At 42.6% G+C, this 16,971-nt stretch overlaps 1 protein-coding gene across 1 annotated transcript; it reads left to right on the forward strand.

The window, feature by feature from the left end:
* Positions 1-11,331: 11,331 nt before the first annotated feature.
* On the forward strand, positions 11,332-11,877 carry LOC122278575. The gene has a single exon (XM_043088754.1). It carries the CDS (start codon positions 11,332-11,334, stop codon positions 11,875-11,877), a length of 546 nt encoding a protein of 181 aa, XP_042944688.1.
* The last annotated feature ends 5,094 nt before the right edge of the window (positions 11,878-16,971 follow it).

Consider the following 16,971-nt stretch of genomic DNA (forward strand, 5'->3'; position numbering starts at 1 on the left):
GTCATGAAGAATTTAAAATACATTGGTTTTAAATAGCTAAAACATGCAATATTTCAGCTCAATCACCCGTCGTCTTCCAGCGCAACTAAGGGGACGACACTCAGTATATCACGCTCCCAAGTGACCAGAGGAGCTCCACTGGGATAATAACCCATCCCGACTTGGGATCGTGAGACACACGCTCCCAAAATCCATTTATGCCAATAAAACGGGATTTTCTCAAATTAAATAAAATGCACGTGCATGCACCATGTAAATGTAAATTCAATGCACAAAACAACCAACCAACCATAAATCAATAAATCAACCAACTCCATCCTCCATCCATCCGACCCCCGAACTCCTCGGACTCAATCCGGAATCAGCCAACTAACAACAAATAATTATTGAATGAGCAAAATATATTTAAATCTAAAAGTAGGGTTTGGAAAATACTTACAGTGCTATATGGTATTTTTAGAAAGCTCGCTGTGTTGCAAACGGTGGAAGAAAAGCAACGTAATAGTGAAATTTCACTTTGGTCGTGGGTTGTAAAATATCCAATTTTGAACGGGGACAAACCAAAGCTCGGGATTGATAGGGAATGGTCTAAGGATGTTTATGAAGCTAAGGGAAGTGGAGTTTGGCCATGGGTGGTGGCGAAAATGGTGGTTGAAGGGCTGAAATACCCAAATCGGAAACTAGCTCGTGGGAGCTGTTCTGGCGACGGTTAGAGGCCGGAAATGGGTGGGTTAGGACGGCAAGGAGTCGATGATGAAATGGTGAAGAGGTGGTAGCCGGAGGTGGATCGACGGTGGCAGATCGGAGCAAAAACTGTGTGGCTTGATGGTGGTTTTCCGGCTAAACGGCGGCACGGTTGGGGATGAAAGTTGGTGGGGTGGTTCACCGGAGGGAGGGGAAGAAAATGGTGGGGGTGGTGTGCCGCACGGTGGCCGGCGGCGGTGGGTCTGGGCAGCTGGTGTGTTTGATGTGAAGGAGAGGAGAGAGAGAGAGAGAGAGACGCAAGGGGGAGGGGGATCGCGCGAGAGAGAAAGGAGAAAAAGAAAGAAAAAGAAAAAAGAAAAAGAAGGAAAAGGGAAAAAGAGAAAGAAGAAGAAAAAGAAATGAGAGAAAGAAAAGATGAGGGAAAATAAATGAGGTCCAGTCCTCATTCTGGAAACCAAAATAGATCCACCGAAAACGACATTAAAAACTGAAAAATGACTAAATAAATAAAACACAACATCAAATAAATTAAAAAAATAATTAAAATACATTAATTTAAAACAAATAAACCAATATATTAATTAAATTAGAAACAACCCTTAGTGAAAATACACGTAAAAGCGAGTTGTCACATCCTCCCCCCTTAAAAACAAATTTCGTTCTCAAAATTTGCAAGATCAAACACCAACTTAAAACAAGCCACATAAAATCACATAAACCACCTGTGACGAAGATTAAGAAACGTACCATCTTTACTCAAACAAGCATGCGTACTCCTCCCTCATGTCCGCTACTCGCTCCTAAGAGAAATCTTGAGCTAACAGATCTTCCCATGCCACCTTAACCAAAGGTATCGTCTTGGACCCCAACTGTTGCTCCTTCCAATCCATGATCTGTGACGGAACAACCTCATAAGTAAGGTCCGGTTGCAGCTGAATACTCTCTCGGTCGACAAAGCGTGGCTCTTATTGTCCAAAGCTCTTCTTCAAGGATGATACGTGGAAGACATCATGAAAATCGCCAAAATATTCTGGCAAAGCAACTCTATAGGCGACGGACCTTTCCTTCTCCAGAATCTGAAAAGGGCCGACATATCTCGGATCCAGTTTCCTCTTCTTACCAAAACACTTAACTCCTCTCATGGGAGAGACTTTGAGATAAACCCAATCACCTTCTTCAAAAGATAACTCTCTCCTCCTGGTATCAGCGTAGCTTTTCTGGCGACTCTGAGCTGCCGCCATTTTATCCTTGATGATCCGAACTTGGCTTTGCATCTCTTGAATTATTTCGGGTCCAATAATCTTACTCTCCCCTACTTCATCCCAACATAAGGGCGATCTGCACTTCCTCCCGTAAAGAGCTTCATAGGGAGCCATCTGAATGGTCGCATGGAAGCTATTATTATATGCAAACTCTATGAGCGGCAAACGGTTTTCCCAACTCCCTTGAAATTCCATGACACACGCTCGCAACATGTCTTCAAGGGTCTGAATGTTGTGCTCTGATTGGCCGTCTGTCTGCGGGTGATATGCAGTACTGAACTTCAACTTAGTACCCAAAGCTGCCTGCAAACTCTTCCAGAACTGCGACGTGAACCTTGGGTCTCAATCAGACACTATACTCTTTGGTATGCCGTGCAGCCACACTATTTCTTTCACGTACAAGTGTGTCAACTTACCCAAGGAATCAGTGTTATTAACAGGCAAGAAATGAGCACTCTTCGTTAACCGGTCAACAATCACCCAAACAGAATTTTTTCCACTAGGCGTCCTCGGCAAGCCCACTACAAAGTCCATCGTGATGTCATCCCATTTCCACTCAGGAATAGGGAGCGGTTGGAGCATACCTGCGGGTCTTTGATGCTCAGCCTTCACTTGACGGCATGTGTAGCATTTCTCAACATACAAGGCAATATCCCTCTTCATTCCATCCCACCAATAATTTTTTTTCAAGTCCCGATCCATCTTTGTACTGCCGGGATGAACTGAATAAGGGGCCGCATGAGCTTCTGCCATGATCCGCTTTTTGAATTCTGAATCTTTGGGGACCACTCCACGATCTCGGAACCAAAGTATTCCATCTTTAACCATACTATAGTGCAATGGCCCTAGAGATTTTTTGACTTTTTTTTCTGATATTCAGCAGCTTTAGATCCTTCCTTTGAAGAGTCTTCAATCCTTCAAAATCAATTACCTGAATATCAAGAACTGAAGATAAAATCTCTTCTTGCTGTGAACTTCAATAAGGAGCCTTCTCATCTCACAAAGCAAAGAATCCAATTCCGACGGCTATGCTTCATCTTCCAAGTGCGATTTTCAGCTCAAAGCATTAGCAACTATATTTGCCTTCCCCGGATGATACTTGACCTCACACTGGTAGTTACTGATTAACTCTAGCCATCGCCTCTGCCTCATGTTCAGATTTTTCTGGGAAAACAAATGCTTCAAGCTCTTGTGATCAGTGTATACTTCACAAGCTTCCCCTACAAAAAGTGCCGCCAGATCTTAAGAGCAAAAACAATCGCAGCCAATTCCAAATCGTGCGTCAGATAATTCTTCTCATGGTCCTTTAGCTGACGGGATGCATAGGTAACAACCCGTCCTTCCTGCATAAGGACACAACCCAATTCGAATTTAGACGCATCACTGAAGACTACGAATGGCTTATGCGGTTCTGGAAGCGCTAACACTGGTGCCGTCGTCAACCTGTTCTTCAATTCTTGGAAGCTTCTTTCACACTTATCTGACCAAACAAATCCTGCATTCTTCCGAGTCAAAGCTGTGAGAGGTCCGGATAGGCGAGCAAAACCCTCCACAAATCTTCGGTAATATCCGGCAAATCCCAAGAAACTTCGGATCTCGCGCACTGTAGTCGGACGCTGCCATGACAAAATAGCTTCCACCTTACTAGGATCAACAGCCACTCCGTCTCGGGAAATCACATGCCCAAGAAATCTGACTTCCTCCAACCAGAATTCACACTTGTTGAGCTTGGCATACAACTAGTGTTCTCTCAATTTCCCAAGAACTAGACGAAGATGATACACATCCTCTTCAACATCTCGGGAATAAATCAGAATATCATCAATGAATACTACCACAAAGGAATCCAGATAAGGTCGAAATACTCGATTCATTAAATCCATGAAAGCAACAGGGGCATTGGCTAATCCAAACAGCATCACCTTAAATTCATAATGCCCATATCTCAACCTGAAAGTAGTTTTGGGCACATCCTTGTCTCTAATCCTCAACTGGTAGTATCCCGACCTCAAATCAATCTTCGAGAACACAGCTGCTCCTTGAAGCTGATCAAATAAATCATCGATCCGTGGGAGAGGGTATTTATTTTTTATGGTCACTTTATTAAGCTCTCGATAATCGATGCACATACAGAGGGTTCCATCTTTCTTTTTAACAAACAAAACTGGCACACCCCACAGCGAAGTACTAGGCTGAATGAACCCCTTATCTACCAGCTCTTGCAATTGAGTCTTCAACTCTTTTAATTCAGCCGGTGCCATGCGGTAAGGAGCTTTATGTACAGGAGCCGCTCCAGGTTCCAAGTCTATAACAAACTTCATTTCTCGAACGGGGGGTAGTCCAGGCAAGTCATTCACAAACACATCGAGGAATTCTTCCACAACTGGAATGTCTACCAAAGACTTCTTCTCAGACGGCGTGGACACCATCTTGACTAAGAAGGCTTCCGTTCCCCATGCAATCTCTCTTTTTGCTTGAATTGCCGATACAATTACCAGTTTTTCTTTTAACTTACTCCCCGCAAATTCCAGACAATCACCATCTGGAAGCTGAAAGGTAATACTCGCAGAATATCGGTATCGCCAATCCATCCCGAGGATGATATCAAAACCCAACAGCTTAAACACCAGCAAATCAGCATCCAAGAACCTTCCATCAAAATTTAATGGGCATCCCAAAGCAACCTTGGAACACCACACTATTTCACCATTGGGTAGAGCCACTACCAATGACTTCAGCAAAGGTTCCGTGACCAAATTACACATCCGAGCAAACGTGGAAGATACAAATGACTGTGAAGCACCCGAATCAAACAAAGTGCAAGCATAAAACTCATATAAACGGACTCTCCCTGAACCAAACACATAACCCATGAAATCCAAATACACAAAGAAATCAAAGCACAACAAAAATCAAATCCAACATAAAATTGAATTAAATTCATACCTGTAATTACTCCAACATCATGGGTCGCTAGCGCCTCATCATCCACATCTCCCGGTGTGACAGCATAAACCCGGGCTTGCACTGCTTGTCTTGGATTTGTTCTTCCACCGCGTCTACCTCCACGGCTTCCTTGAACTCTAACGGGGCACTCACGACCAATATGTCCCACTTGGCCGTATCGGTAACACTAGGGTCCACCACTCAGCCGACACTCGCCCTCATGAGCTCTATTACATGCTCCACAAATTGGCACCCGTCCTCCCATACGAACACCTGAGGATGCTTGAGGTCGAGTTCCGGTCTGCTGAATAAATTTCTGAGGCGAACCCAAGCTGCTTCCTTCACTAGAAAAACTCCGCCTCTTATGACCCGGAGGGGAGCCCATACTCAGATTATTCTCTCGCTCCACAAGAGTGGCCACATCCACTAAGTCCTGAAAAGTGGATATCCGGTGACTAACCACCATACGGCGTATATTAGGGCGTAGTCCCTCCTGGAAATGCTCAGCTCGCATCTCCTCTGTGGCGATGAGGTGGGGAGCAAATCGTCCAAGTTCTATAAATCTTCGGGCGTACTGTTCCACTGTCGTGCTCCCTTGGACCAAATTTGAGAACTCTCTTGCCTTTTGCTTCCTTACAGAAGCGGGAAAGAAGTGATCATTAAACTCTTTCTTGAAGCGCTGCCAGGTCACAGCGGCGAAAGATCTCAATTCTGATTCCAGCATCACCCTCTTGGTATCCCACCAATCAGAAGCAGTGCCTTGCAACAGATAGCTGGCGTAGAGTACTTGTTGCACCTCGGTGCAACCACACACCTCAAAAGTTCTTTCCATGTCTTTGATCTACTTTCCAGCTTGAAGTGGATCCTCTTCTCCAGTGAAGTGTGGAGTTCTATGAGCCAGAAAGGGCTCATAGGTGCATCCGGCTTGCACCATGCTACTAGGTCCTCCTAGGGATAGCCAAGGCCCTCCCTGATGTGGCCAAGGACCTCCTGGTTGTGGCTAAAGCCCTTCTTGTTGTGGACAAGGCCCTCCTTGTTGCGGCCAGGGACCCCCTTGTTGTGGCCAAGGTCCTCCCTGTTGTGGCCAGGGCCCTGTCTGCTGTGGCCTAAAATTCTGCTGCATAAACTCTGTCATCTGCCATATTGCTTGGGCTATGGAGTCATCTCTCGATGTATCGTCCCGTGGCTCCTGAGTAGATTTTCTTGGTCTCACCATTTTTCCTGCCACCACAACCTTTGACCCCCTTTAAGAAAACAAAAACAAATAAAATCAACAACAAACAAAAAACAAAAACTAAAGACCAACACCACATAACAAGAAACAAAAAGAAACCAGCTTGCACAAACATAACCAAATAAATAAAAACAAGCAAACAAATAAAACAAATCACATAGCAACTTTACTTAACATAACTTTTAAAACACAACTTTAAAAACATTCTGGTACTACCTATGGGACATGTGGTTTTACCCAGAGCCAAACCTCACTCTGATACCACCTGTGATGCCCCCAAATCCCCATGCATGAACACGGGAAAATCAAGACGTCCGGATGATGACATCACGGGTCACCACCCTATCGACGTGCCAAGTGTGTGTAAAAATCAACGAATGTGCACGAGAAATACGCAGTGAAAAGCAAAGTCAATAACTAAGTACCAGAATTTTTCTTAATTTAATACGAAGCTGTTCAAAACATACATAATAAAATATTACAAAAAACAAATATAGTTTTAAACCAAATAACAAAACTTAAACTTTAACTTCAACACCCCGGCGGAGCCGCATCCTCGGGCTCAACCTCCTCCTCCTCATCCTCGATCTCTGCATCAAAATCTACGGTACCAAAAATGGTGCCACAGGTAAGTAAAATCCAAACACCACCAAATAAAAACATATAAAACTCAAACAATATGCATGAAAGGATGCCAATGCACAAAACCCATAAAATCATATTTTTTTCCCACACACGCCAAATATCTCATTTGGCCCAAAAACATAACCTTTCCAAATATCACACCAAAAGTCACATTTGGCCTATATCAAACTCAAATCGTTAACCAATTAATCCGTATGCACCATGACCTCCCCTAGGGGTCATCCGCACACCCTGGCTCCAATGCCACACCGCAGGTAATGACCATGCATGTGACACGTAAACGAGCGATGCCCAGTTTTGCACCCCGCGCATTCATAGCCAAGCATCTTCTAGCCCTCGCCAGTGAAGGGCCACGAAGTCGGTGCGTAGAGCAATGCTCGATTCAGCGCTCGGCGCGTTCGTAGCCAAGCATCCCCTAGCCCCCGCTCCCGTCATCTTCTAGCGACAACTCAGGGGACGTCACTCAGTATATCACGCTCTCGAGTGACTAGAGGAGCTCTACCAGGATAATAACCTATACCGGCTTAGGCTCGTGAGACACACGCTCCCAAAATCCATTTACGCCAATAAAATGGGATTTTCTCAAATTAAATAAAACGCACGTGCATGCACCATGTAAATGCAAATTCAATGCACAAAACAACCAACCAACCATAAATCAATAAATCAACCTACTCCGTCCTCCATCCATCCAACCCCCGAACTCCTCGGACTCAGTCCGGAATCAGCCAACCAACAACAAATAATTATTGAATGAGCAAAATATATTTAAATCTAAAATTAGGGTTTGGAAAATACTTACAGTGCTATATGGTATTTTTAGAAAGCTCGCGGCATTGCAAACGGCGGAAGAAAAGCAACATAACAGTGAAATTTCACTGTGACCGTGGGTTGTAAAATACCCAATTTTGAACGGGGACAAACCAAAGCTCGGGATTGATAGGGAATGGTCTAAGGATGTTTATGAAGCTAAGGGAAGTGGAGTTTGGTCGTGGGTGGCAGCGAAAATGGTGGTTGAAGGGCTGAAATACCCAAATCGGAAACTAGCCTGTGGGAGCTGTTTCGGTGACTGTTAGAGGCCGGAAATGGGTGGATTAGGATGGCAAGGAGTCGGAGGTGGAGCGACGGCGGCAGATCGGAGCAAAAACCGTGTGGGTTGATGGTGGTTTTTCGGCTAAACGGTGGCACGGTTGGGGATGAAAGTTGATGGGTTGGTTCACCGAAGGGAGGGGAAGAAAATGGTGGGGGTGTGTGCCACACGGTGGCCGGCGGCGATGGGTCTGGGCAGCTGGTGTGTTCGGCATGAAGGAGAGGAGAGAGAGACGCACGGGGGAGGGGGATCGCGCGGGAGAGAAAGGAGAAAAAGAAAGAAAAAGAAAAATGAAAAAGAAGGAAAAGGAAAAAAGAGAAAGAAGAAGAAAAAGAAAAGAGAAAAAGAAAAGATGAGGGAAAAGAAATGAGGTCCAGTCCTCACTCCGGAAACCAAAACAGATCCCCCGAAAATGACATTAAAAATCGTAAAACGACTAAATAAATAAAACACAACATCAAATAAATTAAAAAAAACAATTAAAATATATTAATTTAAAATAAATAAACCAATATATTAATTAAATTAAAAACAACCCTTCAGTGAAAATACACGTAAAAGCGGGTCATCACACACGTTAAGTTATGTTATGTTCATATCATGTTATGTTCACCATTATGTTATGTTCATGTTCACGTTATATTTCAAGTACACGTTCATGTCATGTTATGTTCACGTACATGTTATGTTCCAGTTCACGTTTATATTATGTTATGTTCACAGTCACATTATTTCTCAAGTTCATGTTTATGTCATGTTATGCTTAAGTTTATATTAAGTTCAAGTTCATGTTTATGTTATGTATGTTCACGTTCATGCTATGTTTCAAGTCCATATTCTGTTCCAAGTTCACGTTCATGTTATGTTGCTAGTCCATGTTATGTTTTAAGTTCAAGTTCATGTCATGTTAAGTCAAGTTCAGCTCACGTTTCAGTTCAGGTTATGTCAGTTATGCCATGCTATATGTCAAGTTATGCTATGCTTACTTACGACTTTAATTATGCATTCATAATTTTATTGCCATGCATGCGTCATTAACCTATGTGGGAGTTTCCTATTAACTTACTGAGATTTGTAATCAAATCTTACCGTGGTAGTCCCAACTACCATTCCCCCTGAATGGTAGGCGCTGTATCAGGATCAGAGTATGGAGCAGACATTGGTAGACTGAAGGAGGTTGACTAGATGTCGGAGACACAACGCAGAGCTTACAGCTTCCATAGTTAGTTCTTGGATAGTATTCTGGCCTCGTTAGTCTAGTTACACGAGTTACTCGACGAACTTCCTCAGTGGTATATTTTGGTAATGTAAATATGGAGTATGGTTTACCATGTTTTTGAGATTATAGTCTTTTAAGACTCGTACTAAAATCTTGGACGTTTATTTTGTTAAGTATGCTTGGATTAAGATTTAACTATTTGGGATATTATAAGTTTGGTGCATAGTATTACTCAAGACAAAAAAAATCATCCACTGCAAATATTGCATAATACTAGATGCATGTTAGGAACATTGCATCTTATATGTCATGAATGGGGGCAGGTAACCTTGTGTTGCATGTCTCGATGCTTCAGATGTCCATCCAATCCCAAACAGAAATCTGGGGGCATCGCATTAAACCTCTGGAGGGGGAAGGCATGGGATTTAATGACCCTTGATTAGAGTTGGCTATGTCGTATAAAGGTTTAGGATGCTTATGTAAAGGTAAGTTTAACTTCTCAACTAGGGTGGTACTAGCTACATTGGTGCAACTTTCCCCATTTATAATCATACTACACACCTTGTTGTTTACATAACATTTAGTATGAATTATGTTCTCTCTCTGCTGCTCCATATCATCTAACTTAATTTACATATTGAGAGCACGCTTGGCAACAAGAGACTCACTTTCTACAGGATATTCCACTCCATCATCATTACTAGCATCAACCAAATCGAGCATATCATCACTATCATCATCACTCTTAGTCATCACCTCCTCAATGGCATGCATAACCATCACCCACTTGTTTGGACATTGAGACATGATGTGCCCTGAACCCAAACATTTAAAATATTTAATATCTCTATTCCTTGAAGGTTGAAAATCTACCTTCAGTTTGTTCTTGCTAGTTCCCTCATCTTTTCCCCTAGGTGGTTCAACCCTCCCCTTTGCTACAACTCGATCATTTCTATCCCACTTTGGTTTCTAAGGAGTACTAGAAACTGAAGTATACCTTACTGCCCCCTTTCTCTTTAACTGTCTCTCCACCTTCATAGCCACGTGCACCATGTCTTCTACCTCCACATAATGTTGCAAATCAACTACATTGGCTAGGTCCCAATTCAGACCACTTAAAAATTTGGCCATTGCAGCCTTCCAATCCTCCTCTACATTAGCCCAAATCATAGCCACCTCATCTCCTTATGGTAATCTTCTACACTTCTAGACCCTTGTGTAAGATTTTATAACTTTTCGTAGAGGTCTCTATAGTAGTGGCTAGGTACAAATCTCTATCTCATGAGAGCTTTTCATGCACCCCATGTTTCTACAAGTCTCACATGATTTCTCCTCCTATTGGTCACTAATTGATCCCATCAAATAATTGCATAATCAATGAACTCATTTACTGCCAACTTCACCTTCTTCTCCTCTAAATAATTGTGACAATAAAAAATAACTCTATTTTCTTCTTCCACTCTAAATAGACTTTAGGGTCATTCCTACCTTGGAAAGATGGTATTTTCATTTTGATGCTCACAAGATTCCTATCTACCCCATCTCGACCCCTTAGATTTCTCCTAGGTCCTCTTCCACGCCTACCTCCTCTAGGTTCACCCATTCCACCCATTCCAACTTCAAATGCTATGTCTTTCTCATCCTTATCATCTTCTTCGTTCTCATACTCATTTTCAACTCTAGGCTCACGTCTCTTCCTATCTCTCCCACTTTATAGATTTCTAGTCACTACCTCTTATTGATCAATCCCATCCCTCACATTTTCTAACACCAAATTCAACCGTTCAAACTATTGTTGCATGGTCTACAACACAAATAATGGGTTATCGACCTCCTCCTTAGGTGTTGAGTCACTCTTATGAGACATTGTTAATGTGTTGCAAAACAAGAATGTTAGTGGTAAAACCTCACACACCCCCTTATGTGTTTATGCTCAAATATTGTCACTCTAATCGTGTTTCACTCTTTTGGCTTTTACCAATACTATTCTCACTCACTCTTGCCTTTTACCTCACCTATTTTCTCTTCAACTCTTTTAAGAACTAGTTGAACTAAATCAAGACACAACCTTGTATTATTTCAACCAGCAATAGATTGAAGAAATGAGTCGCTTCTCTCTCGAGTGAGAAAGAGTAAGGGTCTAGTACCTTTGAGCTTTCTCAAAGGTTTCAGTCTCACACAGTGTGAGGTGAGAATGTTTTTCTACCCTGTTACCAAGTACTAGGCTATGATGAATGCTGCTGAGGAACTGGCCAAACAATGGGAAACATTACACTTGACAAAAGAAGAGAGCTTGTGCTTTCATGTTCAACAGGAAGCTACAAGAGGACATGGGAATCTATGCATTGTTGGAAAGGAACTGGTGGAAAAAAGTGTTAACAGCAAGGCATTTAGGGTCACCTTGTCTCAGGTATGGAGGCTGGAGGGCTGGGTCAAGTTCAAGGAACTAGGAGATCAGTGTTTTCTACTCGAATTCCAGAAAATGGTGGACAAAGAGAAGGTTTTGAGTGGACGGCCCTGGTTCTTTGATAGGAGCTTACTCGCTCTACAAGAAGTGGATGAAACAATATTGATCAATGTTCTACAGTTTGCCTACGAGTCCTTCTGGATTCAACTGCACAACCCTCCCTTAGCCACCATGACAAAGCTTTTTGGTGAGGCATTTGCCTCCTCAATTGGGCCTGTTATTAGGGTCGAAGTAAGTGCAAATGGACATGCATGGGGCAGATGCCTTCGTGTTAGGGTGGTGGTAGATCTGCACAAACCTCTGATGTGAGGTAAATGGCTCATGTTCGAGGATAAACAGCACTAGATTCCAATAAAGTACGAGAGGCTACATAATTTTCACTTCCAATGTGGGGTGTTGGCACACAAGGGTAGGTCTTGCATGAGACCACATTATGAACAACGAGGAGATGAAAAAATCCCACAGCAGTTTGGTCCATGGCTGCGAGCACAACCAATGAACACAAACATCTTTGACAACCACAGATACGGTGATTCAACTGGTGACAACCACCACCAAGAGGGACAGTACGAAGACAAGAGGGGCGGTGACAAAGAAGAACCTATACCACAGGCTATTTCAACAACTCTGTAGTCGAAATGAGAAGTAGGAAACTGGGAAAAGTCAGCTCGAGGGGGTGAAGGACATTCTAAAACAAAGGAAACCTTAAACAAAAGGAAGAGTACAAATTTAATCTCAGGCCACTCAAAAAAGCTCAACATGGAATCACCCATTAGACTCAAAAGGTGCACTAGATCACAGTAGGATTGCCTTTGTCGAAGAGGATCCAGTACCACCAGGTAATTCCACCAACATGGAACTAGATACTGACTATGCAAGTTTGAAATGTCTTGAAACGGCAGAAAACCAACTAAAATCACTTGAGGTCCAAGGGGGTCCAGTAAATTGTGAGGGAGGCCCACCTTAACCCCCCATGGACCCTAGCCAAAAGGCAAACTCAAAAGTGGGACTGTCTAGTAAATTACCTTATATAACTATCAATAAGGAGCTAGGTTGGAGGCTTGTTGAACATAAAACCAGAAAATGAAAGAGGCTAGCTCGTGGAAGGATGTCTAAAACTGCAAACATTGAAGGGGAAATTCTAACTAAAATCTCAAACTACTCCTTGAGAGCTGGCAACAAGAGGAATGGTAGAAGGATTCCCAATAACAATGAGCCTGCTCCAAAGAAGCAGAGAGGGAAGGAGAAAACCAATGGAAACACCATCTCTAAGGCAGTGGCTGGTCCCCAGCCCTGCCAACACCAATGACCATCCTAGCTTGGAATTGTCGAGGGCTTGGGAACCCTTGGACAGTTAGATCCCTTAACCTCTTAGTTAAGGATAAGTGACCAACCATGATTTTTCTCATGGAAACAAAATGGTCAGAAACAAGAATAGAAGAAGTCTGTAGAAGATTGAAATTTGAAGCATGTCTAGTTGTAAACTGTAGAGGAAGCAATAAGGGTCTTCCACTACTGTGGAAAACAAGTGCAAATGTAACCATACATAATTATTCGAGGTGGCACATTAGTGCTTATGTAGCAATAGCAAGGGAGCAGCCATGTCTCTTCATGGGTTTCTATGGCCATCCCGAGACATCTAAGAGGCACCAAAGTTGGGAATTCCTTAAATCCCTCAAACCAGCAACCAATTCACCTTGGATTTGCTGTGGAGACTTTAATGAGATTGTTTGCCAGGCAAAGAAGAAGGGAGGTGGCCCCAGACCCTACAAATAGATGGAAATCTTCAGGAACACACTAGAGTGGTGTAATTTGAACCCAATTTTTACTAGGGGGCCTAAATTCACTTGGGCCAACAATAGAACTGAGGCAAGTTTCACCAAAGAAAGACTAGATCGAGCCCCTGCCAACCCAGAATGGTTGCAAGAATTTAAGGATTCTTGTTGTAGGGTGCTTCCAACCTTAACCTCAGACCAGTCTCCCCTACTCAGCTGCATTAGCCCTCACTGTGGAACCAAGTACTACAACTAAGTACTTCAGATTTGAAGCATCTTGGTCCTTGAAAGCTAACTATCCAACCATAATTCAAGAAGCTTGGACAAAGCTTGCAAATGGGTAGACTCATTCTAAAATTATGAGGAAAAGACTGATACACTGTGGGGATGAGTTACAGAAGTGGAATCGGAAGGTCAACAAAAGAGCTCCAACTGACATAAGGCAGAAATTGAAGAGATTGGGTGAGCTACAAGAAGCAGATAGTGGAGATCATCAGGAAGTTGTTAGAAGTTTGTAAAGTGAAATTGACTAGGCACTTGCTGAAGATGAACTAAGGTGGAAACAAAGAGCCAAACAACATTGGCTACTTAAAGGGGATAGGAACACAACTTTTTACCACCTGCATGCCTCGCACAGAAGAAAACTTAATAAAATTTCACAAATTCTAGACCATAGGAAGAACATGGTGTCTGAAAAGGAGCAAATAGAAGCCACTTTTACAAGATTCTTCTTAGAATTATTCACCTCCTCCTCTCTTTCAGGAATTGAAGACTGCATAAAGGACTTGTCTCCAAGAGTAACAACAAGCATGAAAATGTTTCTTCTTTAGTGTTTTGATGAAGCTAAAGTCAAAAGTACTATTTTCAAAATGAAAGGGATGGGAACCCCAGGACCTGATGGTTTCCCAGCTCTATTCTACCAATCAAATTGGGACATCACAAGCAAGGATGTGACAACCTTTGTGCTAAACATCCTCAACACAGCAGGTTCTTGGGAAGGGGTAAATGATACTTATATATCCTTGATTCCAAAAGTCAAAAATCCCACAAGAGTGTCTAACTTCAGACCTATTAGTCTTTATAATGTAATTTATAAAATTGTAGCAAAAGTGGTATCCAAGAGACTCAAACGTGTATTGCTTTACATAATCTCTTTGAATCAAAGTGCGTTTGTCCTAGGTAGAGCTATAACAGACAACATCTTGGTGGCCTATGAGACCCTCCACACTATGTCCACTAGAATGCAAGGCAAGACAGCTTATATGGTATAAAACTCGACATGAGCAAGGCTTATGATCGAGTGGAATGGTCTTTTCTATCATCTGTAATGTGCAAGATGGGCTTTGATAGAAAATGGATAACACTTGTGATGAACTGCCTCACCTCTATCACTTACTCAATTTTACTTAATGGAAAAGCTCAGGATAGTTTTAAGCCAACTTGTGGACTAAGGCAGGGGAATCCTCTGTCCCCCTACCTATTCATCATCTGTGTAGAAGCACTCTCAAATTTACTATCTCAAGCAGAGATGCAAGGCAAGCTTTCGAGTGTTCCAGTGGGAAGGGGGCCTGTTAAAGTCAACCACCTATTCTTTCCTAATGACAGCATGCTATTCTGCAAAGCAAACACTCTTGAATGGAGGAGACTTATGCACATCCTAAATTCTTATGAGCAAGCTTCTGGCCAGCTGCTAAACAAAGAAAAGTCATCCATTTACTTTAGCAGAAATACACTACCTGAAAGTAGAGCTCACATCCTTCGAATTGTAGGAGTCACTAGCACAGGATCCTTTGAGAGGTACTTAGGCTTACCTACCATGGTGGGAAGAGCAAAGGTAACCTGCTTTCATGGATTGGGCCAAGATAACAAACTGGAAAACAAGCAGCCTACCATCTGCTGGTAAAGAAGTGCTATTGAAGTCAGTACTGCAAGCCATCCCCACTTACACAAGGGGCATCTTTCTCCTTCCTAAATCAATCACCAACAAGTTAGACTAGATTCTAAGGAAATTTTGGTGGACTTTAGTGACGATCAATCCAAGATTCATTGATTAAAGTGGAGCAAGATAAGTAAAGCAAAAGACCAAGGAGGCTTGGGATTCAGAAGTTTCAACAGCTTTAACATTGCCCTACTTGCAAAAAATGGGTAAAACATGCTACAAAAGCCAACCTCACTCCCTGCCATAACCCTTAAACAAAAATACTTCCCACGTGGCTCAATCCTAGATGCAAAGGTAGGCTCTCAACCATCACTAGCTTGGAGGACCTTACATGCTGGTATCAAACTCTTAAAAGAGGGTTTACAGTGGAGAATTGGTAATGGCTCACGGGTAAAAATCTGGGAGGATAGATGGCGCCCTAGACCTTGTTTCCTTGGCCCACCAAGTAGGTCCAATACTTCAGATGAGGTGAGGATGGTGGCTGACTTAATTGATCCCTCTCTCAGAAGATGGGATGACAACACTCTCACCACTCTGTTTACTCAACAAGAGGTGGATTTGATCAAATCCATACCAATCAGCCTAGGGAAGAGAGAAGACAAAATGGTTTGGGGAGGCACCATCAATGGCATCTTCTCAGTGAAGAGTGCCTACCATATGCACATAGAGATTCAGTCCAACCAAGACAGTGGCCCCTCAACTGTCAATAACCAAAAAGAACTATGGAAGGGTGTGTGGAATTTAAAGGTTCCAAATGGGGTCAGAATGTTCCTATGGAGAGCATGCAGTGAAGCTTTGCCAACCTTTTCAAATCTTTCAAAGAGGAAAATCATATAAGAAAATAGATGTCCAATTTGTGGCCTTGAAGAAGAGACTTCAGGCCATGCCTCGTGGAATTGTGAAGCAACCTGTGATGTTTGGAGCCAAGCTAGTAGACCAATTCAAAAGCTATCTCTAGATGGATCATACTTCAAGGAAATCTGGATGCAAATGTCTGTCAAACTCCCACAAACTTTGCTAGAGGAAGCAGGGTTGATTGTGAGACTAATATGGACAAGGAGGAATGAGTTTGTCCATGGAAAGGATTTTAGGCATCCAAACTCCATTGTATGCAAAGCCCGGGATGATCTTAGATACTTTAAAGCAGCAAAATAGGCTGACCAAACTGCAATAACTACAGAAAACTCAGAGAGAACCCAGAAATGGAAATCACCCCCTGAAGGGATGTACAAAATGAACTGGGATGCTGCTATTAACCAACCCATGGGCCTTATTGGCATTGGTGGATTAATTAGAGATAGTAAGGGACAAGTTCTTGGATCCCTCAGAGCAAAAAGAAGCCTCACAATATCCCCGTTCACTGCAGAAGCATATGCAATGATGATGACAGTTTTATTATGTAAAGAGGCTAGATTTCACCCCATCATTTTTTAAGGAGACTCGATGCGAGTTGTGGAAAGGATGTAGAAGACAATAGTTGACTGGAGCCATGGTGGTTTAATTATTGAAGTCACAAAACAGGTTCTACAAGGCTTTGCTTCTTGGAGCATACCAAGAGGGATTCTAATATGGTAGCGCACATGCTAGCCAAGGATGCCCTTTTGAGTGATTGTGATCTCTATGGACTAGAGGAGATTCCTAGTTGTATTAGACATGTTGTTCATCAAGAATCATTGTAACAGGTGTTTA

The sequence above is a fragment of the Carya illinoinensis genome, chromosome 10 (genome assembly GCF_018687715.1).
Source record: "Carya illinoinensis cultivar Pawnee chromosome 10, C.illinoinensisPawnee_v1, whole genome shotgun sequence".
NCBI classification, from domain to species: Eukaryota; Viridiplantae; Streptophyta; class Magnoliopsida; order Fagales; family Juglandaceae; genus Carya; species Carya illinoinensis.

Coding starts and splice junctions, on each gene's coding strand:
- LOC122278575 (XM_043088754.1), top strand. CDS start 11,332: ATGAATGCTGCTGAGGAACTGGCCAAACAATGGGAAACATTACACTTG.